This window comes from Rhagoletis pomonella, unplaced genomic scaffold (assembly GCF_013731165.1).
Source record: "Rhagoletis pomonella isolate Grant_MI unplaced genomic scaffold, Rhpom_1.0 Rhpom_scaffold_00001, whole genome shotgun sequence".
NCBI classification, from domain to species: domain Eukaryota; kingdom Metazoa; phylum Arthropoda; class Insecta; order Diptera; family Tephritidae; genus Rhagoletis; species Rhagoletis pomonella.
In genome coordinates, this window is record NW_023458555.1 from 18495237 (window position 1) to 18522736 (window position 27500).

Here is a 27500-nt window from a genome sequence, read left to right on the forward strand (position 1 = left end):
GGTTAGACATGGATTTTATTTTTGAATTTTGAATTTTGAATTTTGAATTGTGTCGTTATTGCAAATATTGCAATGATCTTCACATCTTTTGTTATCACAGCAAAAAAAAAGATAACATGAAAATGTACTTGGTCGCAGCTGCACCTGCCATGTGGCCATGCTATGTGCTTTTTCTGACGTTCGGTGATGCGGTAGCGAAGTTACTTGTGTATGGCTTTTTGAGTAGCGCTCTCCGTCTTGTAATTATAATTGGTTACACGAGTGCTGTAAAAGAAGGTAGTCTGCCCGAGCGGAGATACGCTGTAATGAGTTAAAACTGAGTAGCTCTGGGGGTTGCCTGGTATCCAAAGCATTCCGTTCGTCACGGGCCTTAAACCGCTACGCGGTCATGGTTGTGACACCTTGATCTGACCATGACAGTAGAAAGGAAAAGAGTCCGTTCGACTTTCACATATACACATACAGTTAGTGTCAGTCAAAATCGTACAGCAAATTTTTTTTCTTATTTTGATAACATTTTCGTTAAATTTTATTAAATTTTATTAAAAATATAGTTCATACTACAAAAAAAAATAACTTTTTATTCAGAATTTTTAGAGTTTTTTATAGCCCATTCAATTTTAGTGTTTATAATAAAGTGTAACTTAGAAGTCACTACAAAATACCGTTGATTTTTGCAAATTTTATTTTTGTTGACAGTGCTGCGCATTTTCTTCCATATAAAATTAGATTTTGTTCATGCGTTATATGAAAGAAAATGCGCAGCACCGTCAACAAAAAAAAAATAAAAATTGCCAAAAAACAGTGGTATTTTGTAGCGACTTCAAACTAAAAATTCTGAATAAAAAGTGCGCCATTTTTATAAAAATTTGACGATTTTTTTTATAATTATTACAAAGTTAAAAACTTTGAGTTTTATGGATTTTCTTGTAGTATGAACTATATTTTTATTAGAAATTATTAAAATTTAAATAAAACAACGTATTTTCAAAATATGAAAAAAAAATGTACTGTACGATTTTGACTGACCCTCACTGTATGTACGTACATACTTACATAGTAATGTGAAAAAAATTTGGGCACACCACTTTTGACCAGTTGTGGATATTTGGCTTTTGTTTGTTTTTATAAAAGTGCAGCCCATTAGCTAACAAAAACAGAGTATAAGTCTAAATTTCAAACTTTGTAAAAAATGAAAATTTCAAAAAAATGTTGAGCAACAAACTGTTTAGTAAGATTTTTTGGGAAAATTATAATTATGCAGTTTTATAGCCCATTTAATTCTAGCTTAATGAAGAGCAAGTTTCAAGAGGAGAATTTCTTCCACACAAAGAAATTGTCGAACATACATATTATGGAAGATACGCGAATTAATGGGCTATAAAACTACACTACGCGAATTTAATGGGCTATAAAACTACATACTTATGATTTTTTTGTAAATGCCTAATAAAAAGTTTGTTTTGGAATTTTTTTTTTAATTTTTCTAAGTATTATAATTTAGACTTACATTGTTTTCTTTAGATAAGGAGCTGCATTTTTATAAAAAAACAGAATAATAAACATTAAAGAAATAAAAGAAAAACAAGTAATTAAAAAAAAAAGTCTTTTTTTAAGACAAGCTTTTATTATTGTTAAGTAAAAAAAGAAAAAACGATCCCCGTACCACCTAACAGCTAAATGTTTTGTGTAGCTATTTCTTTCGATTTTAAGTAATATCTCTTCTTCCCAAAATCTCAAGAAATATCGATATAAGCGATTTGGAATTTTTTTGTAGGAAATTTAATGGCCTACAGGTTTGTCATTTACATGGATTCTGTTGCTGTTGGTATTTACGAGATAGGGGTAAAAAAAACGGGAATTTCATGAAAATATTGGGTTTAGTGACTCGTATTACCTCGCTGGTGGGAGTTAGAGTTATGCCGCAATGGACACTTTTGTAGAGCATTCAATTCTGAAGAAACCCATAATTGGCCATGATTATACCATAAAATGGCTCTGAGCTATAGGGCGGGAAATATTTGCATACCTTGGTCGAGCACTTAATATGTAATATTAATAATAAGGGCTCAAATTTTCCGGGAACTCGTTTTTAGTTATTTCCCACATAATATCTAGGTGCGACTAAAAAAAAATTGTCGCTGAAAAAAAGCACGCTAATACATATCGTCACTAGACACGAATAAAGGGGCGAACTCAAAAGTTGACGGCGAAAAAATACGCATAGCATAGGTCAAAGACTCTTAACATACTTCGCCGAAGTTTTTCATAAGAATCTTTTTTCGCAAAAATTTTTTATGCGCCTTTTTTTGGCGTCAAAACACTAGCGCGCCTTTATTCGTGTGTAGTGACGATATATAGCCAGCAGCAGCCAGAAACAGTAAGTTATATATAGCCAGCTTTTTTAAGCTTTTCGAGTTCTCTCTTCCATGAACGTTGTTGGTCTGCTTCTTTTTTAAGACGTCTTCCCCCGAAAGCACCGAAACTACCACGTTTTTTTGCAGTTTTCTAAGTTTCGTCAGAAGATGGAGGCTTTTGAAGTTATATAAATACGTACAATAAATATTATAGCGACTTTTGAAAGTGTATATACATACAGTAAGTATTATAGCGACTTTTGCTAGAGTAGATAACATTTGATGCTATTTTTCACCTCCCTTTTATTAGCTCGGGATGTAACTATGTAATATTGATGCGCCTAAAAGATTCAGCGATTTCTATTCTTAAGTTACATACTTTATGACAGTACGAATGGAAATATAAGAGCGAGGTTTTAGTTTTTTAAACTATAATTTTATTTATTTCAGAATATGCAAGGATTTTGCACTGTATTGTTAGTGGACATGAAACTACTTTAAATACAAAAAATTTACATAGCGCACTTTGCAAGTGGACTACTCATATATCGATACCTGAGTAGCAGATCGACCTATCTCGGCAGACAGTTCGAAAACGCCCTATCTCAGAAAACTTTTCAAAAACGCCCTATTTTTAGAATATCTGTTTCAGTGTATCTGAAAATATGTGCATACATATTTATGCTAAATGCAGTACATGTGTACGTGGGATCAATTTGTAAAATTGTAAACATGTAAATGTATGTACACAAACAAGTAAACTTTCTCATGAATATCATCAAATAATTGGCCTTGAAGGGACTATATGTATTAGGGATGTTAATTCTTTGGCTTTTTACGATCCCGGGATTTTCGGGATTTCGTTACCACAATCCCGGCATTAGTCCCGGGATTTGGATATTCGTTACTTTTCAACAACTTAATACGAAAAAATTGCTTCTATCTCTCCTACCATAAAATAAATAATAAATAAATGGGTTTGAAACCTACTTTTTTATTTAAAGTGGCGTTTTTGTTTTTCTCTCTGACGTCAGGAAATTTTTTTTAGAATTTAAAAAAACTAAAATTTTTTGGATTCACAAGGACGAATAGGTAATTTTTTAAGCTGATAAAGTTAAGAGGATGAAATTCGAAGATTTTATGGAGTTTATATACGTCCATAACATATAATTTTTTTCAAAAACATATATTGCGAAATTTCTAGGATAAAATTTTAAAAGAACATTTTCAAAACTTACCAGCCCTTATGCACCAAAAATTTGAATCTGATTAAATTCCACAGAATTTCCTCTTTAATTTGATACCCATACTTCTTCTCTAAGCATATTTCACTTTTGAATTTCACTTTTGAATTTTCGACGTTAGAGTGAAAAGTTAAAAACTTAATTCTACTATATTTGGTCCATGGTTTCGCGTTATATTCATTTTTGTGTATAATATTTACTATCACACGGAGTTATATATATAATGAGCTAGACATTTATATAAAAAATATTCAGTGCAAATTACAAATCCCGAAAATTCCGGTATTATTTGCCAAGCATCCCGGTATTATTTGCCAAGCATCCCGGAATTTTTGGGACTTAAAAAAGGCCGGGATCCCGGGATAACGGGATCTCGAGATTAACATTCCTAATATGTATGTATGCATGTACTAAGTAAATATCGACTGTTGAGTGGAAGATCGATCTATCTCGGCAGCCAGTTCCAAAACGAATTTTTTCCATATAAAAAAACATCGTCAAACATACTTCTTATGGAAGAAAATGACTGACGTCGTTAAAAAAAAATTGCCAAAAATCAATGGTCGCAACTACTTTAAACGCGTTGTTTATTGTACTAAAATTGAATAGGCTATAAAACTGCATGCTCAAAATGTTCAAAAAAAAAAAATAAAAAAAAATAAATAAATAGCTCAAAATTTTTACGAAGGTTTGTAGATTTTTTTAAATGTTACACAAAAACTTAAAAATGGATTTATACAGTTTTGGCTAAAGAATAAACTATATTTTTATAAACAAATAATTAAGATTAAAAACTAATAAAATAAATATGTAGTCAAATCTTGTCAATATGTGAGTGTCGTTAAGTTATGATAAATTAGCACTATATATTTAAGAGAATCTCTGGTTTTAATTAACAACAGGAAGCGAAAATAACAGTGCTTTTTTTTAACGGTTAAACTTTGCCAAATATTTTTTAAGGCCGAAATAAAAGTGCTATCCTAATAATAAACAAACCGCTTATCCTAATTAAACAAGTCTGGTGTAAAATGAAAGAGAACTAAAATAGCTTTAAAACGGAAATGTCTAAACGAGGAAAGTCACCTATTGAAAACTATTTTAATAAAAAATGTTATTTAATTACCATCGAATAAACCTTGGGTCAGGTATATGCAATTTTTCTCTTTTGAATTATAAAAAAATATATATATAAATAGAGGTGGTAACCTTCGATTTTTTAATTTAAGTATGCAGCTTTACAGCTTATAAAATTATGGTACAAGATAGTGTAAGTTTCAAGTGGCTAAAAATTGTTTGAAACCTTGATTTATATAGTTATTTATAAAAAAAAAATAAAAAAATTAAGATTTTACTTGAAACATATTGTGAAGTAGTGTGAGTCACTATATTAGCATCCATCACAATGTCATTCAATTTTCGGCAACAACTTCGAATCCCGTTCACATTCAAGCTGTCGGCAAGTTGTTTCAACCTTCAGCATACACTTTTCAAGATTTTGTGAATTTTAATTTGCTCTCTCCTTGAATGAACTTGACTTTAAAATATCTGGATCCGGTGCTAATGAAGGTCAATTCAAATTGTCTGTGTCAGTTTGAATTTCCTTTGCCAAAAATATTTACTCTTCTCAAGTGCAATACATACATATGTATGTACATATATGTACATATGTATCTACATACATACATATATTCACTTAAGTTTTCTAAAAATTCAAAATGGTGCGCTAGAATGCTAATTTAGTTTGGCTGATGTTTCCACTTTTTTGCTTTGAAATCCACTCATCTGACTCTTTACAGTTGCAGTTGCTTTTTTTTTTGGGCTAATGAATATTTGAATCTTCGCTTTCAAATTTGAATCTTTGTGCTTTTTACAACTTTTTTTTTTCAAAGCTGCAGCAGAAAATTCAAATAGTAGGTTCATTAAACTTTATATAAAAAAAAACGAGCTCAGGCTTACTAACGTACCTGCCTACTACATTGTTCATCTACTGGGTTATATGTAGCATTTAACATAAATTGTTTTTGTTCTTATCGTTATAGATTACACAAATACATTCATCGGCGTCATAAAGAACTTGGTTCCATATTTTACGAACGCCTAGGCGGCGTGCAGGATGCCGTATTTGTTTCATCAGCAAGTCAAATGCGAGCAGTGTTTCAATACGAGGGCCAATATCCACGACATCCGCTACCAGAGTCTTGGATCATATACAACAAGCAGTACAATTGCCAACGCGGTTTATTCTTCATGTGAGTTGCAAGCAAGTAAAACCGAAAGGCTAACAAGATCTTGCACAGTTGTTGGTTTCCGCTAAAATACATACATACATACATACATACATTACATATGTATGTATGTGTACATATTTTATGAATTTCATTGACACTTTGATTTATCCATTGCATGGTAATCGCATAGGGAGGGCGCCGAGTGGCTACACAATCGACGCATACTAAATCGTTTTCTATTGGGCGGCACCATGAAGTGGATGGATGCGCACATCGAGTCGTCCACGATGCGCTTGGTGAATTTGTGGAAGACGCAGGCTAGCGCAGTTGCCGCACAATGCGCCTACATTGAACTGCTGGAACTGGAACATCAGCTTTATACCTGGGCCATCGATGGTGGGTTGACGAAATGGAAATAGCAGCATTTCCCAGCATTTCATTTAATCCGTTGCATTTCATTTAACCCGCTTAGTTGTTTGTACGATAATGTTTGGCGTTTCCGCTGCAGAAGATGTGCGCATGGCTGCGACGATGGACCAGTTTTCGCGCATAGTACACAGAATATTCGATACCAGCTCTGCACTGATGACTTTTCCACCACAGTTGGCAAAGCGTTTGAACATGCGTATTTGGCGTGATTTTGAGGAGAGCGTGGAGGCAGTGCTGAAGCAAGGCAATATTTTAATCGAACAATTTGTCGATTTGCCAGCGCCTATGGTGAATAGATTGTGCGAAAAAGTTGGCACCGAGTGTCATGATTGTGGTGGCGATGCACTCTTCCAGAAGCTTATATTGGCCGGTATGCCGCTTGATATGATCAAGCGTATATTTGTGGATTTGGTGATTGCAGCGGGCGATACGGTTAGTATATTGTTTTTTTTTTTTTTAGTTACCAGGGACCGAAAATAACCGTTAAATAACAATATTTTTTTATTTTAAGATCATTCTAAAATCGTTATTTTATTATTTGTATTTTCGATCAAGAATAACCCTTAAATTTAGGTTTTTATTTTTCGGTCAAATTTGATCGTTGCTTTGCGATTTTTATTTTTTTCGATCATTTTTAACCCCTATGATGGAGACTGTGTTTCTATGACCGATTGATATCTTTTACGATCTAAAAATTTAAATTTGAAAATAAGGGTCATAGTACGATTGCAAAAATAAAAATCCAAAAATAACGACCTAAAATTGATCGGAAGACTAGAAATCCAGTTTTAACGGTTAAATTATGATTTTTATTATAAAGATCATAAGCGCTACAGTACCTGTTATTAATTTCTTTTGTAGAAATTGTGAAACAAAACCTTGTATTGAAAATTGAATGTAATACTAAGGAAGCCGTGGTAACTGACAAAAACAGAGGGATCTGTCTTTTTGTGGTGGCTATAAATTTAGTGGAGCGGTCAGCACCTCAACCTTACCCCCCCCCCCCCCCCCCTGGTAATGGAGTAAACATCTAAAGATTCTAGACACTCTACGGGTACCCTCCTCTAAACGGGATGATAACTTCAGCAACTGGCCCAAAAAGGGTTCATCTGACTCGAGAACTCCAGCAATCTCCAAGCGACCCAATATGTTATTCTCGTCAGCCGAATCAGCTGTGAGGGCCATGAAAAACCCGTCTAGGTCTTATAGACCGCATCATTGCTGTCCCTACACATTAGGTCGCCACTCAAAGGCGTTGAGAAGTGACCCCTCCCTCACATCTCAAGTGTACTCTGTACGCTCTTAACAAATTTCCATGTTCTTGTAACAGCTTACAATTCTCCAAATCGTTTTTGGGGAGTGCCGCTGGAGTGACAGTCTTTGGCCAGATATAAGTCTTGAGTCATTCCGGTTAGGTAGACCCCACTGTCGTTCAGCTTCGTCTTTGCCGAAACTATTCCCATATTTCCATATATTCAGAAAGAAATTTCTCAACCTCTTTGTACTCGCATCTTGCTGCCATTATTTTCTTCCTCTTGAAAATATGGCTTTCTTCCCTCCTCTCCTCCCGTTATCGCTCGATGAGGCCGCGCTCAATTCGCTGCAACTTTTCTGCAGCTTGTAGGCATCGAACTTTCGGCGCGCTGCTCCTAACGCACTTTTCTTTATTGCACAAAATGCCTTGGCGACGTGGCCCTTCGAATGGAATGCAAGTCAAGAACGGTTGAAGAGTATCTTCCGTCTATCGCAAATGCGAACAATTTGGTTTTTCTTTATTTGGTCGCGGGACACCTAGATGGATTATTCGATACTAGTGCATGATCCAGGGTACCACGTTCCGTTTCGATGCAAAGTCGATTAGCCTCTCCGTTGCCGACGATTTAAATTTCTGACTTTCCCCCTTCTCCTAGGTAGGTCGGGGCATCTTTTTTATTACGTTTACTTTTTCTTTGCGAAATTGTTTACAACCGGCAAAATTTTTAAAAAATCTGTTACGCTGATTTCTTGCATTTAATACATTATTCTAGCTTCTCAGACCATTTCTTAATGAAAAAGTTTTGCTGCTTTCTACGAAAAATTTAGCCGGAAAATTTCGTCGGGAGCTACAAAATTCATAGTGTATAGAATTGAAAAAAGTTGCAGTGACTGAAACGCGGTTCCCAAAGTTTTTAAAGTGCTTCCATAAATACGATCCAGCCGTGAGGAGACCTCAGACCCCATCACGCATGTCCTTGAAACTCTACACTACAATCAACGAAAACTAGATTATACCACTCCTCTAATCTGTTTAGGGGAAAAATTATCCCTAAGAACCCCAGAGGAACGAATGGGAAGGTGCCATAGGCCTGAACTCAGGGTCGATTTACTCCGCTTAACTCGCACTAAACCTCAGTTTCTGCTTAACGGATTATGGTAGCGTATTTCAAGCAGAGCTAAACGTCATAATGGAGACAGTTCGGTGGCTCATAACTTTCGCCTCTACAGAACGGCCTTTAACTATATATTCTGAGAGCAAAGCTGCTATTAAAACTCTAAGATCTAACGTAACAACTTCCAAAGTAGCCATATAATGCAGAAGGATTCTCAACCTGCTGGCATCAAAATGTTCCTGCACACGGACATTCCATGCAACTGCATATCCGACGAGCTGGCGAGGAGAGGGACGGATATATCCCTCTATGTTGGCATATCTCTAACCTCCTGCAAACACAGACTAAAGCCGAACTCATCGGGGAGGTAAATACCAGGTGCGCTCTGGAAACCACCTGCCTTACTGCCTGGCAAATATGGCCACAACATTGCCCTCTCTCGACTCGACCGCTCTTCTCTCAGGCTAGTAGTTTGGGTAATCACCGCAAACTGCACGCACGGAAATAGTTTGGGATACCCAACCAATGACTTTTTCCGCAGCTGCAGCGACGAGGTGGGGAGCATTAAACATTGGGCCTCATGCATTAAAAGTTCTTGATCTTGAGCTCACTCCATCAGTACAAGAAAATTGAGTCTGACCATAAGCTTACTTTTTATGCATGAAGCCCATCATCTCGGCCACTATCCCGCCATTACCAAAATGCACAACCACTTCTTCAATAATCGATTTTTAGATTGCTTAGCCCACCTGAACTCAGCGTACATTCTCAATTTTTGTGCCATATAAAGCGCACTCGGTGGTTAAATTATTATGCTTGGGGAAGAAACAAATGGTCTCCGTCATTGGTGACCAAACGGTCCTAGCCAGCCTGCGTGTGCCTCCATCCTTTGCGCGGTGACAGTCACTCTAACATAACCTAACCTTTTGAAGTTAAAATTTATTTTTTTTATAAAAATATTGTTCGTGCTATATAGAAAAGTTGTAAAAAACTTTCATCCAAATTGCGGAATTTTCAGTTTTAATTTTTAAAAATTGTTTAGGTATGCAGTTTTATGTACCTTAGTATAGCAAGGTCCTATTTAAAATTGTTGTTTTTTTTATAGAGTAGTTACAAAACTGCATAAAAACTAAGTTCTTAACTTGGGAATTTCTTCAAAGTCCTTGGCTAAATACACACTGAAACTAATTTATTGATTTAGAAGGTGTTTTCAATTTCTATTAGACCTTTAGTGAGTAGTCAACCGGCCTTTGTAAAAGCTGATTTTCGAAAGAAAATGTGTTAGGGCCTTTTTACAAAACACCGGTAGATAAAAAAACAATTTTAATCAAAGCGAATTCTTAGCTGCTTCAAAAATGCAATTTTCTATACAAACTAAAGTAAAACTGTATACCCGAAAATTTTATAAACATTCAGATAAAGGAGTTCGAAATTTTGATGCAAATTTATTGACTTTTTCTAAAATTTGCATATAGTTTAAAACATGAATAATATTTTTATAAAAAATAACAAACAAAAAAATGTTATATTGGAAAACATTATGAATATCAAAAAAAAAATATCGCCAATTCAGCGATTGCTTCAGTCAGGGTATATTTATACAATTTTATAATTAGCCTGGAGAAGATCCGTATTCTATACGAGTTAAAGTTTTGGATTTTATTCCGATTTGCAAAAATGCCTCCTGGCGTGTTTATAGGAGGGTATTTATAGTTTTCATTCCACTTCTGACTTATGTAAATGTTTACAATTTACGTTTACAACCCCGGAAAGGAATTTCCTACGCAAAAATATTACTAATCAAAGTTTAAAATTTTTTCGAAGTCTGAAGCTTTTTACAAAATTAAAAAATTAAAATGTATGTGCCCTTAACTTGGTTGGTTATCTGCTCGCATTGTTATATGCACACATACGCACATAGGAATCATTATATTCATTTTCTAGATACATAATATAACAGAGGTTTCCTATTTAGAAAAAAAATATAATATTTTTTCTACACACATTCTTGCTATCAAATATGTATTTAAAAAATAAATGTTCTTCCCACAGACGGCGTACACTACTGAATGGGCATTTTATCTACTTACCCAGAATCAGGAAATGCAAGAGCGCTTAGCCAAAGAAATGGCTACCAATGATGGGCGCGGCAATATGTTGGTACATGGTCTCATTAAGGAGACAATGCGCTTGTATCCGATTGCACCATTTATTGGACGCTATATGGCGTGTGAAGCGAATATTGGCGGCTATCAAATCGAGAAAAATGTATGTAAAGTAAATAATTAGAAATTCAAAAAAAAATATAAATAAATAATAGTATTTAGATACCTGCATGTGAAGAGATGTTAGTTGAATGTTTAATGGTTAATAGTTCTTGCTCCAATATGTAGGTATATAGTTGCAATAGTGAAAATTTGAAAATTTGCTTTGGTGAGCCTTCAGCCAAGCGTGCTAAGCCTTTAATGCGTTTTTAGGACTGCTGTAACATTAAAATAAATTAATTTTTTCTGTTATACTGTAATGAAAAAAATGCATATTCAGTCAATTAGCTTGCTTTTTTGAAATTTACTATAAAATTATTACCTTCTAACTTAATTCGTTTGTAAGTTTTTTTCCCTTCCACTAGATTATTTTCGTAAATTAAACAGCCAAAATAGTTTTACTTTCGTCCAATATTCTCTCAGATTTATTTAAGTATATATATCTCTCAAGTGTTTTGAACTCCTTAATTATAGTACACTTATATCTCCTTAACTGCAGAGCTTAGTGCTGCTTTCCTTATACACTGCTGGCCGTAAGCCGGAACATTTCCCAGATCCAGAGGTAGCGAAGCCCGAACGTTGGCAACGCAACGAAGAAACTGGTGAATTACAGGAGGTGCTGCAAGCGCATGGCTCACTACCGTTTGCCATTGGCAATCGTTCCTGCATTGGACGCAGAATGGCCATGAAGCAAATGCATTGCCTGCTGGCGGCGGTAAGTCAATTTGAATGCTTTTTTTGTAAATTCTCTATGACCAAATTTCACATCATTTCGGTATTTTTTTTTTTCAGGTTATAAGCAACTTTCAGCTGCAATGCAATAACGCCACACCAATTGACTGTAAACTACGACTGGTAACAGTGCCCGAGCAGCCATTAAGATTGGCAATAAAACTTCGTGACATCGCATAGCCTTAGATAGTATACATAATACAAACAAATATATATACTAACATATACAGTATCGGTCAATACAATGGCACCCCCCTTTCAAAGTGATATTGTTTGCCGCTCATGTTTATTTATTCATTCTCCAATAAAATCCAAGTTTAAAACTTTGTAGAAGACTACAAAAAAATTTTACAAATTTTCAACCGAATTTCAAACTTTTTTCTCAGAAGAGTTAGAATTTCTTTGAGTACACAGTTTTATAACCCATTCAATTTTACTCTAATAAAGTGCAAGGTTCAAGTAGCTAAAAATTACCGTTGATTCTTTAGATTTTTTTTTTTGCAGAAAGTGCACCGTGTTTCTTCCATATAAAAATAAATTGTACTTGTTCGTTATATGGAAGCAAATGCGACAAAAAAAAAATCTAAAAAATCAACGTTAATTTCTAGCCAGTTGAAACTTGCACATTATCAGACTAAAATTGAAGGGGCCATAAAACCGTGTACTCGAAAAAATTCTAACACTTCTGAGAAAAAAGTTTGAAATTTGGGTGAAAAATTGTCTCTTATTTTTGTTGTCTTTTAAACTTGGGTTTTTTTTTGTTTAGAGAATAAACTGTATTTTAGTTGAAAATTTAAAAAAATAAATTATTAAACATATGTGGCAAACAATATCACTTTGAAAAGCGGGGGTGGTGCAATAGATATGACCAATACTGTACATCGTCGTTTAAAGTACAAAACTGCGTATCAACAAAATGCATAAACAGCGTATCACGATAATGCGAAACCGCGTATGTGAGGTTGCATAAATTATTTTCTAGATAGTAAAAACCCTCATATTTCAAAATGATTCCCTTTTTTTTTTAATTAATCGCATTACTGGCAAGTATATTTTGGGACGAGTGCATAAGGATTGAGCCAAGAGCATGTGTGAGCAAATCCAATTTTTGGCAGCAAATGTCAGTTACGTGGTTTTGCAGAATGACGATACGCGGTTTTGTACTTTAAACGACGATATAATATTCTTTGCACTCACTTTAGATTTTAAACACACACAGTGTTAATAAATTTTTCAAATATAAAGGAGAATAAGGACAATAATAAAATTATATATAGCTACATAATATACAAATTACACACATAAAGCTAGTATAGTTATATATAAAAGAAATATTAGTATAAAAATTAGTAGTCCGTAAATAGGCGCATGCCACAGTGAGTAGCCGAGAAGCATGGACAATATGATAAGTCCCAAAACTTTGTAAGAAGCCAACGGACGCAAGCAGATACGGGCGGGTAGACGTTCCTCACACAATTCACTGACACCTTAAAATGTATAAGTGTTATTAAGTGAATAATTTTATATATATAGTATATATATTTATATGTGTAGTTTTAGTTGTTTAATGTATTGTATTTAATAATAAAAAATAAAAAAATATTTATGCTTCATATTTAAAACTAAAAGTAGTGTACCTCTTGATTTGTCAAACCATTGCTGCGTCATGGGCGGGTAGAGTAATTGACGTGCTAATTTACCCACAAAATCTGGACGACACCACAAAGTTTCGATTTCTTCACCAAACTATATGAAAAGATGAAGAAATTATGAAGAAGTTTTAACCGTTTTAGACTTGCTTATATTTTACTTACCATTTCATTTAAGCGACAAGAAATTTTGTGCAAAAAACGTACTAAAAATTTCACTTCATAATCCTGTATAGGTAATGTGGCGGGATCGATTGTCGCTGATAAATTCGCTATATTACTTTGCATCTGTAAAAGAAAAACAAAATTGCGTTGGGACAACATAAAATCTATAAAATACTGAAAGGAGATAATGGAGCGAAAAGAATGTGACATTGTTGTTGTAAGATTTCCCAGAGAACTAGTCAGCTTCGCATTTCTTTCTTCAAAAATTTTGAGCATAACTTTGTTGCAAATTTGGCAGAATAGCTTTACCTTATCCGCTGAATTAAGTGACTATTGCTGTCCACTGAAGGCGTTCCCGAGCAAAAATTTTTAATGTTGTTGTTATAACAGCAAACAAATTTCCCAAAGAGTTTTTGTTTAATGCTGGTAAGGGAGACATAAATCTGAGTCGTTCGGGTGACCAGACTGTCACGGAAACGCAAAAATGTTTGATGACAGTGCGGTTAAGGGCACATGCTTTAAGAAAGTCGGTTGTATGTATCTAAATGCGATTCGTATTCAATGGATTTATTTATGATACACGTAATTTTTAAGCAAAAAACAAAACCCACTTGAATTCTCATCTAAAAATCTAAGATTACCGTCAATTTCTTCATGATCCAATCATCGGATCTAAACCGATTTAGTATGGGACCACCTCTGAGGCACCACCTTTTCTTTATTATATACAAAAAAAAAAACCTTCTCCCTTTTTTGAGGTCGGTTAAATATGTAAACCATCCGATCTCAGTCAATTTTGCCTTTAAAGGATTTTGTATTTTTATTTTTTTACTGGTACCCAAAGCTAATTTCGAATTTTTTTTTTATACTGAGCACTCACCTGCATTGGTGTTACTTTTGCAATATCCAAATAATCACTACTATCATATGCAGAAAAATTTAGTGGCGGACTGCTGCGATCGTGTACTTGTTCCATTGTTATTTCCGGCAAACGTACCTATAATTTAGAAGATTTTCCTGTTAACTCAACACATCAAACTGTACCTCAACTAAAATAAACTTACATCAAACATATTGGCTAATGAACGCACAGCTAAATCGAGTATATCTGGTATTTTACCAATCTCTTGTAATTTCAATTCCGCCGGTGAGACGTCCTCAAAGAGGCTGGCAAACATTTTACGCAAAAAGCCATGCGACTTACGTTGTTTCACAATATCATGTCGTATGCTATCGATTTCCTGTAGCACATATAAACGTGATATGCAAACTGTTTTGATTACTTGTTCGATTTCACATTTCACAGCTGAACCAAAAAGTGGCGTATAGCTTTCTTCATGAAACATACCATCCCATTCATTTTTGCCGTGCCTATTAACGTAAAATTGCTTATAAATCAGCTATAGATGTGTAATATAATTGTTACCTGGAGTAAACTGAATGTTTTCTGGGCGAGTCAATACCAAGTTGGCAAATGTAAGCTTGCTCTGCTTGGCATAACATTGTTGGCAGATTAGGCTGGTTAAAAACCTATAAAGTGAAATGTTTAAGCTGTTTTATTGATATAAAATTAGCATGTTATATACATATCCCACATTTTCGAAGCTCAGCGAATCTACCTTCCTTGAATATCCGTGTTCTTCCTTGAGAAACCTACATATCTTCTAATTATTTAAGATTTTCTACTTACCTTTACCAATCTGTGCAGCATAATAACATTTCTGAACGATGTGAAATCTAGTCGCTCAAAGCGTGGTAATATATATACAAAGACCTGCGTGTATATTACCAAATTCTCGGCTATAAATGTACTGAAACGTTGACTCACGGACGTTTCACTTCCAGTGGAGCTAGGCATCATACCACTAGCACTAGTCGCTGCGTTAAAATTGCCACCACCACTGAAATGATTAACAACATTAAATAAATTAATTAGAAATTTCCCATCGCAATTACTCACTAGAGGTTTGTATTTTGTAAATCGAACATATAACGCCAAGGTTGTATATAGCTCAGCCATAATTCTAGAACCACTGACAATGAGCTGTCTAGCGGCCAGCGACCTATAATGCTTTTTAAGAAAGGATATATGCGAGTTTTCATCATTGGATGAGCCAGCTTGCGAAGTATCGCCATCGGAGTATGATCCATGTGCATCGAATTAGCGAATGTGTGCACTTGCTTTACAAGTATGCGCACAACGCGTATAAACTCGCTGCTTGGCAGGTCCTTAGTGTTACAGAAGAAATATATTTTAAAAAGATCATTATTATTTGTACGAAGTTTAACTTACCCTCGCCTCATCGATATCGTAGCGCAGCCATGTATCGACGAAGAAGTGTAGCACTGATTCGGTACGCCAGCAATGCGTTCGCGGCGACTCACAGCTCCGTGCGGCCTGTACAGCCGCTGCAGCTGCCGCAGACGTTGATGGGGCGTCTGTCTGAAACAAACTAGTATTTGTTGGTATTTTCAAATATTTTGGCGAACGTTGCGGCTGCAGCGGTTGTACTGGTTGCAGCGGTTGAGGTGCCTTTACCGACGTACAAATATTGGTCGGATAAACGATCGCATCTGGGTTGTCCGGCAAAAAAGTGCCAAGGTATTCTGCTGTTAAAAAGAAGTACACAGTTTTCATGCGTTCATTGTGCACTTGCAATGCCGCTGGATACATTTTATGCAGTGGAAATGTGGCATGTATAACAAAATGAAGCATATAATAATCGAAAGCGTTCAGGAGAAGCGATGTCACTTGGCGTCGAAAAGGATCAATGTTCACAAGGTCGGCGTAGAAAAGCGAATACTGACCAGACTGTATCATCTCGCTGACTTTGTGCTGTAAGTGAAATAAACTATAAACTTGGTATATTGACTTTATTATATGTGCGTGCTCCGAATAAAAAACTTTCAAGGCACTCCAATAAAGCTTTCTACAACACGCACGTACTATTCCCCCAAAAGTTTTGAAAATCAATAACCATAAATACCTAGCACAACTTATTGACCACTCACCGGCAGTAAATCCAGACTGAATTCAAACTTAATAGCATCGTTTAGCAGTCGATAACACAACCGTAACATAGATCCCATCGGCGAGAAAAAATCATGCAGTATGTCGAAACACATTTGTGAATTCTCTTTTGTGGTCGCACGCAGCCCCCAGCCAAGACCACCACTACCTATGCCAAACACTGACTGTACAATTGTCGGGAATATGTCCTGTAACTCACGCAGGCTGCATCGCTCAAACAATTGTGTTAGTTCCAAACAGCGATCCGGTATTGGATAGTTAAACAACTCCATTATACGATTCTGGAAGGGAAAAATAGTCCGGAGGCGTACAGAAATTTGAGGTTAATTCGGAGCCTCCTTTACATATTTATGTACAAAATCCGTACTTATGTTACTTACGCCTAGATTTTCATTATAAAAGGCCATTTTTGTAAGCTAGCCTATTGCAAATTGTACAGAATTAAAAAATTTGCTTTCTATCCGGTTTGTTTACTACTAAAACGGCGGTAAGTTTTGTCACTGCTAGCGCTTCTGCCGGCACCCGGCTGCACTTACGATTGAATTGCCAGACTCCCCGAAAATGCAATTGTGCGCGTTTCCTAACAATTGAAATTTTTCTGCGAAAAATTTAGGGCGACAGAAATTTTAAATATGTAAATTACTGCCAAGAGTTTAGGAGCATTTAATTATGCATTAAATATGTAGTTCCCGTTCAAGATCTGCGAAATCTTTAAAATCTATTACTTTTTGAGATTAGAGAATGGCCACGGAATAGAGATGTTGGAAATACATCGATGCATCGAAAATATCGGTTCTGCTTCGAAGCATCGACAATTGTCTATTCAATGTATAAATAATCGAAACGCTATTTCAACTTTTCAACAAGAGCATTGAGTTTGACCAAAACATTGAAATGACGGAAATCGGAATAATCATGTGCAAATCGATGCGTCGATATATGCCACCGATGTATCAAAAAATATCGATGTACATTTCGTCGATGTATTTTTGCCACTGACAATTCTATATTGGAATCCATTTAAATCCGACACAGGGTGACACTCATGCCGATGTGCTAGGGAATTTCCGTAAATCCCCACCCTGCTTTGGTATAACCAACAAATAGTGGGTTCAAATTCCTAAACCTCTAGAGGCTTCCTCTTCCGGTTGCTATAAACAAAATAATAAACACTTAAAAATAAAGTCAAATCAGACAGACAAGTCAGGAACAAAAAAAAATTGTAAACTGACGGATTTTTTTTACTTTTGTACACCAAATTATTTTTTTCAATTATAATCTTGCAGCTAATCTCGAAATCATGGAGGAAGTCGATGTCGCAACAGTCGATCAATACCAGACGCTTGTTCGCTATAACAACCCGGTGCTGGTAGTAAAACATCCAGACAAAAAAGGCGTGCCGACAGAAATAGTAAGTCTCTTATGAAAGATCATTTTGTTTCCGCCCTTAATTTTGCTATTCTGTGGCTTTTGCAGGAATTGAAGAGACCTCTAACCGCTGGCGCTTTGTTGGATACTAAGCGCGAAACTGAGGAGATACTGAATTCCATATTACCGCCACGATGTTGGGAGGAAGATGGGCAATTGTGGCAACAAACGGTGAGTGTCGAGAGAAAATGCGAGAAGTGAACCTTCACGGAATGGAAGGTTAAGTAATAGAATAGGAAAATTTGTAACGAAATGTTTGAGGTTCCCAAGTTAGGTTGGAATATAACATAGGCTGTGTTCAGAAATGCATCAAACCAAAGCAACAGCCCCTTTTATTTCTAATTTATAATTAATGGAAATGCCTTATTTGCGCAACGAAGTTCCAATTCGGCATTTAACCCTGACTGTTACTTTGGCTTGATTCATTTCGGAACACAGGGATATCTCTAACCTTTTATAGGTTTCAAGTACACCAGCCACGCGACAGGATGTCATCAATCTACAAGAGATGCTCGATACTCGTTTGCAGCAGACTCAGGCGCGAGAGACAGGTATCTGCCCCATACGTCGAGAGTTATATACACAGTGCTTTGGTATGTAAAGAAAAAGAAAACATATGCGGCAAACCAAACTCCATTAACTATTCTTATAGATGAAATAATTCGTCAAGTCACCATTAATTGCTCGGAGCGTGGTCTGCTGCTGCTACGCATACGGGATGAAATCGCCATGTCTATGGAAGCATATGAAACACTCTACTGCAGCTCGGTAGCGTTTGGTATGCGCAAAGCGTTACAAGCGCACGAGGAAAAAGAAATGCTGCGCGATCGTGTCAAAACATTGGAAACTGAAAAGGAATCGCTTGAAGAAATTATCGGCGATATGAAAATCAAACAAGAACAAGCTGAACGTCGCAATGCAGAATTACGTACATCCGAAGAGAAGAAATATGCAGAAGAGGTCGCCTTCCTCAAGAAGACCAATACACAACTCAAGGCTCAGCTGGAAGGCATTACAGCTCCCAAGAAGTGAGATGTTGAATAATGCTTTTTTTATACTCGTGCAATATGAAAAAGGAATTGTGTGCAATCTATATAATTTTGTATCTAATAAAATGTTTATGTATTTTCCCAGCTTAGTATGTCGTACTTAAAAATTGAAACTTTATTAATCAGCAGTAGGTGCTTCGATAGCAGAATTTTCTGTTTTCGCCGCAATCGACTCATCTTCCATTTGCCCAGCATTTGACTCAGCTTCCGCTTGCCCAGTATTCGATTCAGGTTCTGTTTGCCCAGCATTCGACTCAGCTTCCATTTGTCTAGCATTCGACTCAACTTCTGTTTGGGCAACATTCGACTCAACTTCTGTTTGGGCAATATTCGACTCAACTTCCATTTGAACAGCAATCGACGCAGCTCCCTTTTGCGCAGCATGCGACTCAGCTTCTGTTTGCACCGCGGCGTCATCTTGGTCTTCAGGCTCGTCCTCACCGATCTCATTAACAATAGGCGTAGGTTTGAATGCAGCGGCAGCAGCTTTTGTTGCCTTGCTGGTTTCCTTTGCAGCACGTTTTTTAGGAGGTTCATCACTTTCTGGCATTTCATTTGTAACTTCCTCAATCGCTTGTGTAGCTTCCACTTCCTCAACACTCTCTTGTGGCAAGTTTGCGTACATTTGCAAATCACCCTCAGCTGGTAGCTTATCTTTTAGCTCCTCCATGCGTTTCATATACACTTCATAGACATGTTCCGCCATTTGTGTCATGTTATTCACTTCGTAAATACGTTGACGGTCTACTTCTTCGTTGGTTAAACGCTCAGTGGGATAAGTTTCGTCTGGCAGCAATTGTAGACGCTGCGGGCGTTGTGTTAACTGTAGTGAAAGAGTGAAGATAAGCTACGATAAAAAATACCTTTTCACTTTTATTAACATTTTCTTTTACTTACCAACTTGAATGTTTGCTGCAATTCAAAACAGTTTTTAAACAGTGACACCCGCCCAAAAATATACAATCCCAGTCGTGCACGACTCATCGCCACCACCAAACGACGCACATCGCGCAAATGACCAACCGCCTTGGTGCGCACCAACGATATGAGTATATAATCGTTCTGTTGACCTTGATACTTATCCACTGTGGTGACTTTGTATGGCCAACCGATAAGTGGATTATTACCGCAACGCACATTGATGACATCGCGTATCAGATGCTTTTGTCCATTGTAGGTGGTTAAGATGGATATTTTTTCAGCGGGATAGCCCAGTAGACGCATATACATGTAAACAGCTACAACATACTCAGCCTCAGCGAGATTCTGGGATTTACAATAATTGATAAAACAAAAAAAAAGTATTAGAGGCTTTGCAAGCGATAAAAGAAATTGGATTATAAATGAGTAGAGATATTCCGCCTCATTGCGTAAGTTGTAAATTAGGCTAAATTGTACGACTCTTCGAAATTGGCATTGTCTACTGTCGTGCTGAAATCAGTAAACGACGAAGAGCGTAGAAAACTGTGCAGTGCTGCCAAGAATTCATTAGAATTCTCTTACCTGATAGAAGAAAGGATTCGGCTCTGTTTCGCCCACACCATTGAAGTCCTCCACATTGATCAGCTGATAGTCATACACAAATCCAGCATTTGTTTGCCGATACTCGTTGCGCTCCAAAATGTGCGTAAGATCGTCTAATTTCTTATAGCGCCACTTGTACAAGGAACAAATACTACAAGATAAGGGCAAAATATGGAACTGCAAACAATTTAAAAGAACGGAAATTTAGCACACCCACCTTGACCTCGCACGACCCTGTCCATCCAAATCGACGGTGGGCACACCCAAACGCACCAGTCGCGTAAACAAACTCTGCTCCATATTCGAGTACTTTTGGAATGCCATATTTTTGATGACAGGCGGCAATTGATGATGGTCTCCGATCATAATCCAACGTTTCAACCGATTGTAGCCATCGAGCGGATTTTGTAATAGCAGCGGAATGAATGTTTCAATTTCCAATATCTGTGCTGACTCCTCCATGAGTATGTTGTCATAGCGGAAACCCAGATTTACTAACTCCTTGCGCTTCAACGCTGCATGCGTGCAAGTCATTGCAATGATTTTCGCCTCCTTTACAAGCAGATACTTTGAACGATCCAAACCGGTGCGCAGCAGTTCGAAAGCGCGGAATTCTTCCAACTCCGTGAATATATGTGTTATATAGCGGAAGCAAGATTTTGCTATTTCCATATATTCGTCATACGTTTTGCCCTTAAAAAGTGGTTGCGATGCATCGGCAAAGAAGCGTGTGAATGGAAATTCTTTTTCGAATACCGCACGCCAAGTCGCCGGCTCAGTGGCATCTGCAACGGCAGTGGCTTGCGTGAGAAACTTCTCCCAACGTGCCACCACATTGTAGAGATAGAAATAGCCGGCCGTTTCGCAGGTGTAAGCGTTGTCACCGAGCACATTGAGCGATTCCTGCAGCTTTTGTACCTTTTTGAGTAGTTGTAAGCGTTGTGTGAGCACATAATTGACACGCCCATAACGACTGAAGTCTTTCTCCGTCTCTAAGGCTTCTTCGCCATGACCGAGACGCAACAAATGGCGCTCATCTATGTCTAGAGCCATAATTTTTTCGAAGAGCTGATTCAGCGCCTGATTGGAATGTGTTACGATTAGTGTACGCTGATTTGGATGATTGTGATAGAGATTGGATATGATTTGGACAGCGACATCTGTCTTGCCTGTACCTGGAGGACCTACGACTAGCGTAAGGCCAGGTTGCATACCCGCGCGAATCGCTTCCAATTGAGTGGGTGTGAAGCGAACAGAGTTTCTGAAAGAAAGACATTTGGTTACTGAAGATCTGGCCTAAGATATGACATTCAATTATTTACAAACTATTATTTTTGACCGATTTCAAAAGGAGGAGGGAGTTATCAATCCATCGGGAAATTTTCTGTTTTTATGTACATATATTACGGTATATTTTATGACCACGTCCACCATTTTCGTTTTTAATCTGAAAGTTGGTGCCTCATGTGTGGTCCCATACTAATTTGGTTTAGTTAGAAATTAACGGTCCTACTAAATTTTTATATGTACATTTAAGCCGGTTGTATTTTTCGCCTAAATATTACTTGTTGAAGAAAATAATACCTTTTTTTCGAAGTGGTCTTGTATCGAGTTGATCTAAAAAAGATTTAAGTTAATCAATTACGTTTAGCTGTGAAGCCTGGCCTGACTTCAATGCATAAAAATATAAATTTTAGAATTTTTCCATCTTGATCTTTTCCTTGACGATCATTATCTTTATCTTGATCGCCTTTATATTTTTATCTAGCCTTATATAAATGTTAAAGTTTATCTTTTCGTAATTTTTATGTATCTTAATATTATCTGTATCTGTACCAGCCCTGTCGTGTTAGTATTTTTATCTTCCTCCTTATGTTCATATATACCATTATCTCTATTAGTATCTTCACGTTCACCTTTACGTTTATCTATATCTTTATCTCATTCTCAAATTTATATTTACTTATCTCTATTTCTACTTCTATCTTTAAAGAAAAAATTCTTTATCTTCATCTTAAGCTATATCGTTACCTTTACCCTCATCTTCACCTTTCTATCTTTATTTTTATATTCATCTTCATGTGCATATTCACCTTTACGTTTATCATTATCTATATGTTTAACTTTGCCACTATCTATGTAGCTTTATCTTTATTTCATTATCCTCACTAATTTTTGCATACTTACTGCTTGGGTTTATTTGCCACATACGGCCCACGACTTTCGAACACATATGGCTGTACAACAATTGCCTTTTCTAATGCGCTCTTCATCTTCGCATCCTCCTCCTCGTCTTCGGGCTCATCGTCGCGTTCTTCTGGCACGTCTTCAAATATCAAACGGAATGGAGGTATGCGCTGTGCCATCGGCGCATCACATTTTATTTCATAACCAGGAAAGCTACTCTTCAGATGGTCGAAGTTCAGGAAAGTGTCATTGAAATCTAAGCTGCGCTCCTGATTCGGCATCTGAGAATAGTGTGCTGCACCCGGATCACCATAGCCAAGTAACAAATCATGTAACCATGGCGGCACAACACATTCAGTATTCATCAGATGGCGTATAGTTTCCAGTACGGCTTTAAAGTTGTTCTCCTTTGGCTTGCGACGCATTATAATATTGAAACTCTCGTATACATCGTCGGAACCCTTTAAAAAGTGAAATCATTTTTAGTGACAAAAAAAAAAAACAATGGAGTTTATTTTACGCACATCCTGCAAACTGTCCATATCCAATCGATATTGATTCGAGTCCAACCAAACGCGATAGGTGCGTTGCTCGCCGGGCAATTGCGGTCGTGGCTCTGGGCCATCTTCAATGACACGTCCATTGGCATCCAACATGCCTTCCACCTCACAGCCACGCACGTAAACCAAGCCCACCTGCGGTATGAAGGGTTCGCGTGGATTGTATTTCGTACCTTTAAAGAGTTTGTGCTTTATCAATTAAATTGGCACTTTGCGCATCTTACGTACGATGGTGTACTCACCATATGGCTTTGTCGGCTGCACCGTTATTAAGAAGCACACATCATGTTTACGCAAATTTTCCCATTCCTCTTTAATCTCTTTACGCACCGACAAAGTCACCGAGACATCGGCGCGCACACGCGAAGGTTTACGCTCACCGATGTGCGGCTTCGTCACCTCAACCACAGCGAATGAGGCGATCGGTAGCGCCATGCGCGCCCAGCCGCCAAAGACAACATCACCATCCTCCGATTGCCAGGGTAGCATGCGACTTACAGCATCTTCAATGTCTTGCCGTATCTCATAGGTTGACTCCAAGCGAAAAAGATTGAAATTGCGCAGCAGATAATCGTGCAAGGTGAGAAATTGTAAATTTAACTTCGGCAGCGCCAAACAACCGTCACCCGAAAAGTATTCGGATGGCACTACATTCTCATCCCAAATGATATCCTCTGTGGGATAGAGCGGCATTTCATTGAGTGCCTCGAGCTGTGAGCAACGACGTTCGTGACGTGTAATCAAAAGTTCCTTGAGAAACTCGTCATCGAGTCGATGCCATTGAAAGGGTGGTTCGAGCGTATCGGGTACTAAATTTAGAAAGGAAGCGATTTCTTTGAGTGCCTTTGCATCGAGTGCGCCAAAGTGACGGTGTAGCGCTTCACGAGTATCTACATTTGCGACATTGGATAGAGCGAACAAGCGCAAATCGGGAAATTTTGCAAACGCCGCACGTTGTAGTGAAGTGATTTTTTTGTAATGCAACTGAGTCATCTGGTGATCGGTAAGCGAATCGCCAGTAACATCGCTGATCTCGAAGCGGGTGTAGAATTTTAGCATGTCGAGGAGCTGCATGGGAAGAGGAGTAGGAAGTATGTATGTATATAAGTTGATTTGTTAGGTTATGGTTTGGTAAGAATTTAAAGTGAGAATAATTTAAGAGTTCTCTTCATAGATAAGAGCAGTATGCTCAGCCAAGAGATATCGAAACAAGTAATTTTTAAGCAAAAAACGAAACCGACTTCAATTCTCATATAAAAATTTCAGATTATGGTTAATTTCTTCATGATCCAATGATTGGATTTAAATCAAATTTGTATGGGACCACCTGTGAGGATGTAACACCTTTCCTATAGAAAAAGAATTGTAGAAATTGGTTAGCGTGTCACTGTAATTTACCAGCATTCCGTTAGTTTTGTGTCAATACCTTCAATTTTTCCAAACTGCACGCAAAATTAAAGGTTAAGTCCGCCCGAAACGCGTGATTCATATGAATTATTTATTGTTTTATGGTATTACTGTGAATCGTGAAGTTTTGTGAATTGTCATCAAACTCGGGCACACGAAACCATCAAAACACCTGCCACTCAACCGGCAATCGGCGAACTTTGACACCACCACACGCAACATTTTATTGTTATGTAATTTTTGGTTTTGCAGGCGGCACAATAAGGCCGCAAAACGTTTAAATGAAGTATGCACTAATACACGTACATATATATGTATATAAGGGTGCATCACTAAAAAAACTTTGTGGGTTTTCCCACGGAATTATACAATTTGTTTTATTTTAAGACTTCGGTCAAAACTTTTCAGAAAAATATTAAGATTTATGTTAGTTGGGTCGATTTGAAAGTATGTGCCTCAAAATATCTCATTATTTTGATTCCGTTCAAAAAGAATTAAAAGAAATTGTATGCAAAACTTTTAAGCTTAAGCCTCTCTTGTATCATCTTAGGTAATTTCTTGGGAAAAATTCTTGAAAACGTAATTTTGTTCATAAAAAACTCGATTTATTAAGGTTTTTTCAAATAGGTTCAGCTCACGTAAATCTTAATATTTTTACGAAACAATATGACGGAAGTCTTAAAATCTAATAAATTGCATAATTCCGATGGAAAAACTGTATACATATTTTTTTTTTTTATTAAGTGTAATGCACCCTAATGTGTATTTATAAACATTAGACCGTACAACCTTACAAGCAAACAAAAAAAGTTTGCCGTACATTTCTGAGTCGAAAGTATTTTTGCAAGGCAATTTCGATTTTTTTTTCACCGAACCTCTAGACCTCTACGATTGTTCTTTCATACCGAAAAAATTATACCCGCTTACAGCGCTCAAAGTTTTCCATGTATTATATATTTATAAAAAAAAAACATTTTTCGTGATGGTATAGAATTCAATCAATATTTTTCGATCGGAAAACTTTGTTCCTCTTCAAAAGACTTCCAATAATACCCAATTGTTTATTTTGCCATTTTTTAATACTAGCGATTTTTTATGAGTTTCTTTCATTGAATTTTTTAGGAATTTAGGGGACTTATAAAAAATAGTTGATTTTAAAAAATGGTTAAATAAAAAATTGGGTATTATCGTGGGAAGTCTCCTGAAGAGAAACAGAGTTTTCCGATCGAGAAATATAAACTTTCGAGAATTCTATATTATTTATTATAAAATACATGGAAAACTTTCAGTGCTTTGGGCGACCTCTAAATATTTTTTTTTTTTTAAATAAAAAAACGGATATAATTTCTTTTCGGTATAGAAAAATCCTACAGGGTGAGAGCATTAACATTCCGACTTTCCTTTTTTTATCACCCTAATGACCATACATTCGGCAATACAAAAATTTGTTGTAAATACATGGTTCTACTGAAGTAATCAAAATACTTTCTTAGCAAAATTTTTATGATTTTTGGTGCGTTTTAATTTACTGATTAGGGTGGTACTCTAGGATGATAAGAGCTTTGGATATTTACGATCCGACTGTCAACGAATGACGAAAAATGTAAACAGGCCCGCATTCGGTAAAAAATATCGAAATCGTCTTGCGAAAATACTTTAGACTCTGCACCACTGAGTCTGTACGACGAACTTTTTTTATGGTACGGTCTAATGTACACACATACATATATGTGGAGGTAAAAACTAGCACACATTGCGGTGCCACCACAAAAGCACAAAAAGCGAACGCCATACGATACCATGCCTGACATGCCCCTAGCCCTTAGAAAAGCCACCAACAATCGATCAGCCAACCAACCACAAAGCAAGTGACATACTACAATTGTGGCGGTGGCGAGTCATCGCGGGACTCCTGTGAATTAACTGCAGTGGTTGTGGCTACAGGGACAAGGAAGTTAAATAAACAGCAGCACATGCGAGCTAAACGTTGGAAATCACGTAACACGCGCAAAGTGGTCGTTATATTTGTGCATACACATTAGGGTGGTCCTAAAAATTTCAACATGTTTTTTTATTCTACCTACAAAATAATCGACGAAAATTTTGACTAGGACTAAAACAATTATTATTTTTGACTTTCACCAGCTAAAACTCAGCGAGTTTTGAATTTATATGAATAAGTTTAATAAGATAAATTTATTAGATTAAGGCCCGTTTTTAAAGTAGCATTTTAAATTTATCTGCCCTTCAAACGTAATTTTATGAAAACAAAATCTGTGTTTAAAGGGCAGATAAATTTTAAAATAAATTATTTAGGCCAAATTCTTACAATAAAATTTTTTAGAATTTTTGAAATTTAAAAATTTTTAATTTTTTAAGCCCAGGTAGCGGTCCCTTAAGATTTGTTTAGAATTTTGAAGCTGTGGTGGATCTCCTCCAATAAAATTAAGATGTTGATATAATGGAGGACCACCCTAATGAGCATGTTTATATGAGAGAATACATATCCTTAATAGTACGAATGTTTCTGAGAAATTCAAAAACTTTCCAAAACTTGTCGGTTGCTCGAGCCGCTGCCTGTTCGGACTCACATTGTCCAATAGTATTGCCAGTTTGCGAGGTTTTCAATAAGGGCAGGTCGATGTTGAAATGCAAAAGAACAAAATGTGTGTGGCGTCTGCTAAATATGCGAGAGCTCCATCAATGTCGTTTCCGAAAAACAGCTTATCAATGACGCCACTGGCTCGAAATTCATAGCAGTCTATTTAAGTGTGCTATACATAATCCACAAAGAAGGTGGCTCCTCTAAAATGGAGGGAAATGTTTTTTTTTTTGAAAACGCAAAGTTACATACATATGTTCAAAACCGGAAGTCGG

At 36.7% G+C, this 27500-nt stretch overlaps 5 protein-coding genes across 6 annotated transcripts in view; 2 read left to right on the forward strand and 3 right to left on the reverse strand.

Annotated features, from left to right (window-relative positions):
* LOC118740354 (probable multidrug resistance-associated protein lethal(2)03659) overlaps positions 1–10789 on the reverse strand; it is a 138556-nt gene extending 127767 nt beyond the window's left edge. Inside the window, exon 1 of one of the 2 annotated variants that reach the window (XM_036471853.1) lies at positions 10718–10789. The gene's annotated coding sequence lies outside the window, so the exon portion shown is untranslated. The remainder of the gene's footprint in view (positions 1–10717) is intronic. The other variant, XM_036471860.1, reaches the window with a different exon arrangement.
* Positions 1–11827, forward strand: part of LOC118740415 (cytochrome P450 315a1, mitochondrial) — an 80752-nt gene extending 68925 nt beyond the window's left edge. The window contains exons 2-7 of the mRNA XM_036471942.1: positions 5641–5850; positions 6020–6225; positions 6302–6690; positions 10680–10895; positions 11391–11606; positions 11684–11827. Of these exons, the coding sequence (XP_036327835.1) occupies positions 5641–5850; positions 6020–6225; positions 6302–6690; positions 10680–10895; positions 11391–11606; positions 11684–11803 (1357 nt within the window). The 3' untranslated portion in view covers positions 11804–11827. The remainder of the gene's footprint in view (positions 1–5640; positions 5851–6019; positions 6226–6301; positions 6691–10679; positions 10896–11390; positions 11607–11683) is intronic.
* Positions 11828–12877: 1050 nt separating this feature from the next.
* LOC118740392 (sphingomyelin phosphodiesterase 4) lies at positions 12878–16875 on the reverse strand. The gene is made up of 11 exons (XM_036471911.1): positions 16849–16875; positions 16450–16749; positions 15731–16273; positions 15398–15666; positions 15128–15338; positions 14864–14967; positions 14502–14808; positions 14318–14434; positions 13438–13560; positions 13261–13369; positions 12878–13110 (listed from the first exon to the last, which is right to left on the reverse strand). The coding sequence occupies exons 1-11, from the start codon at positions 16873–16875 to the stop codon at positions 12917–12919; spliced, it is 2304 nt and encodes a 767-aa protein (XP_036327804.1). The 3' UTR covers positions 12878–12916.
* Positions 16876–17399: 524 nt separating this feature from the next.
* On the forward strand, positions 17400–19100 carry LOC118740421 (putative inner dynein arm light chain, axonemal). Its single transcript, XM_036471956.1, has 5 exons — positions 17400–17690; positions 17755–17879; positions 17945–18067; positions 18357–18489; positions 18549–19100. The coding sequence occupies exons 2-5, from the start codon at positions 17769–17771 to the stop codon at positions 18926–18928; spliced, it is 747 nt and encodes a 248-aa protein (XP_036327849.1). The 5' UTR covers positions 17400–17690; positions 17755–17768; the 3' UTR covers positions 18929–19100.
* The window catches only part of LOC118740342 (RNA helicase aquarius), a 37625-nt gene continuing 29116 nt past the window's right edge, over positions 18992–27500 (reverse strand). The window contains exons 5-11 of the mRNA XM_036471841.1: positions 23459–24284; positions 23181–23389; positions 22657–23117; positions 20687–21730; positions 20449–20620; positions 19843–20211; positions 18992–19768 (exon numbers count right to left, since the gene is read on the reverse strand). Of these exons, the coding sequence (XP_036327734.1) occupies positions 19064–19768; positions 19843–20211; positions 20449–20620; positions 20687–21730; positions 22657–23117; positions 23181–23389; positions 23459–24284 (3786 nt within the window). The 3' untranslated portion in view covers positions 18992–19063. The remainder of the gene's footprint in view (positions 19769–19842; positions 20212–20448; positions 20621–20686; positions 21731–22656; positions 23118–23180; positions 23390–23458; positions 24285–27500) is intronic.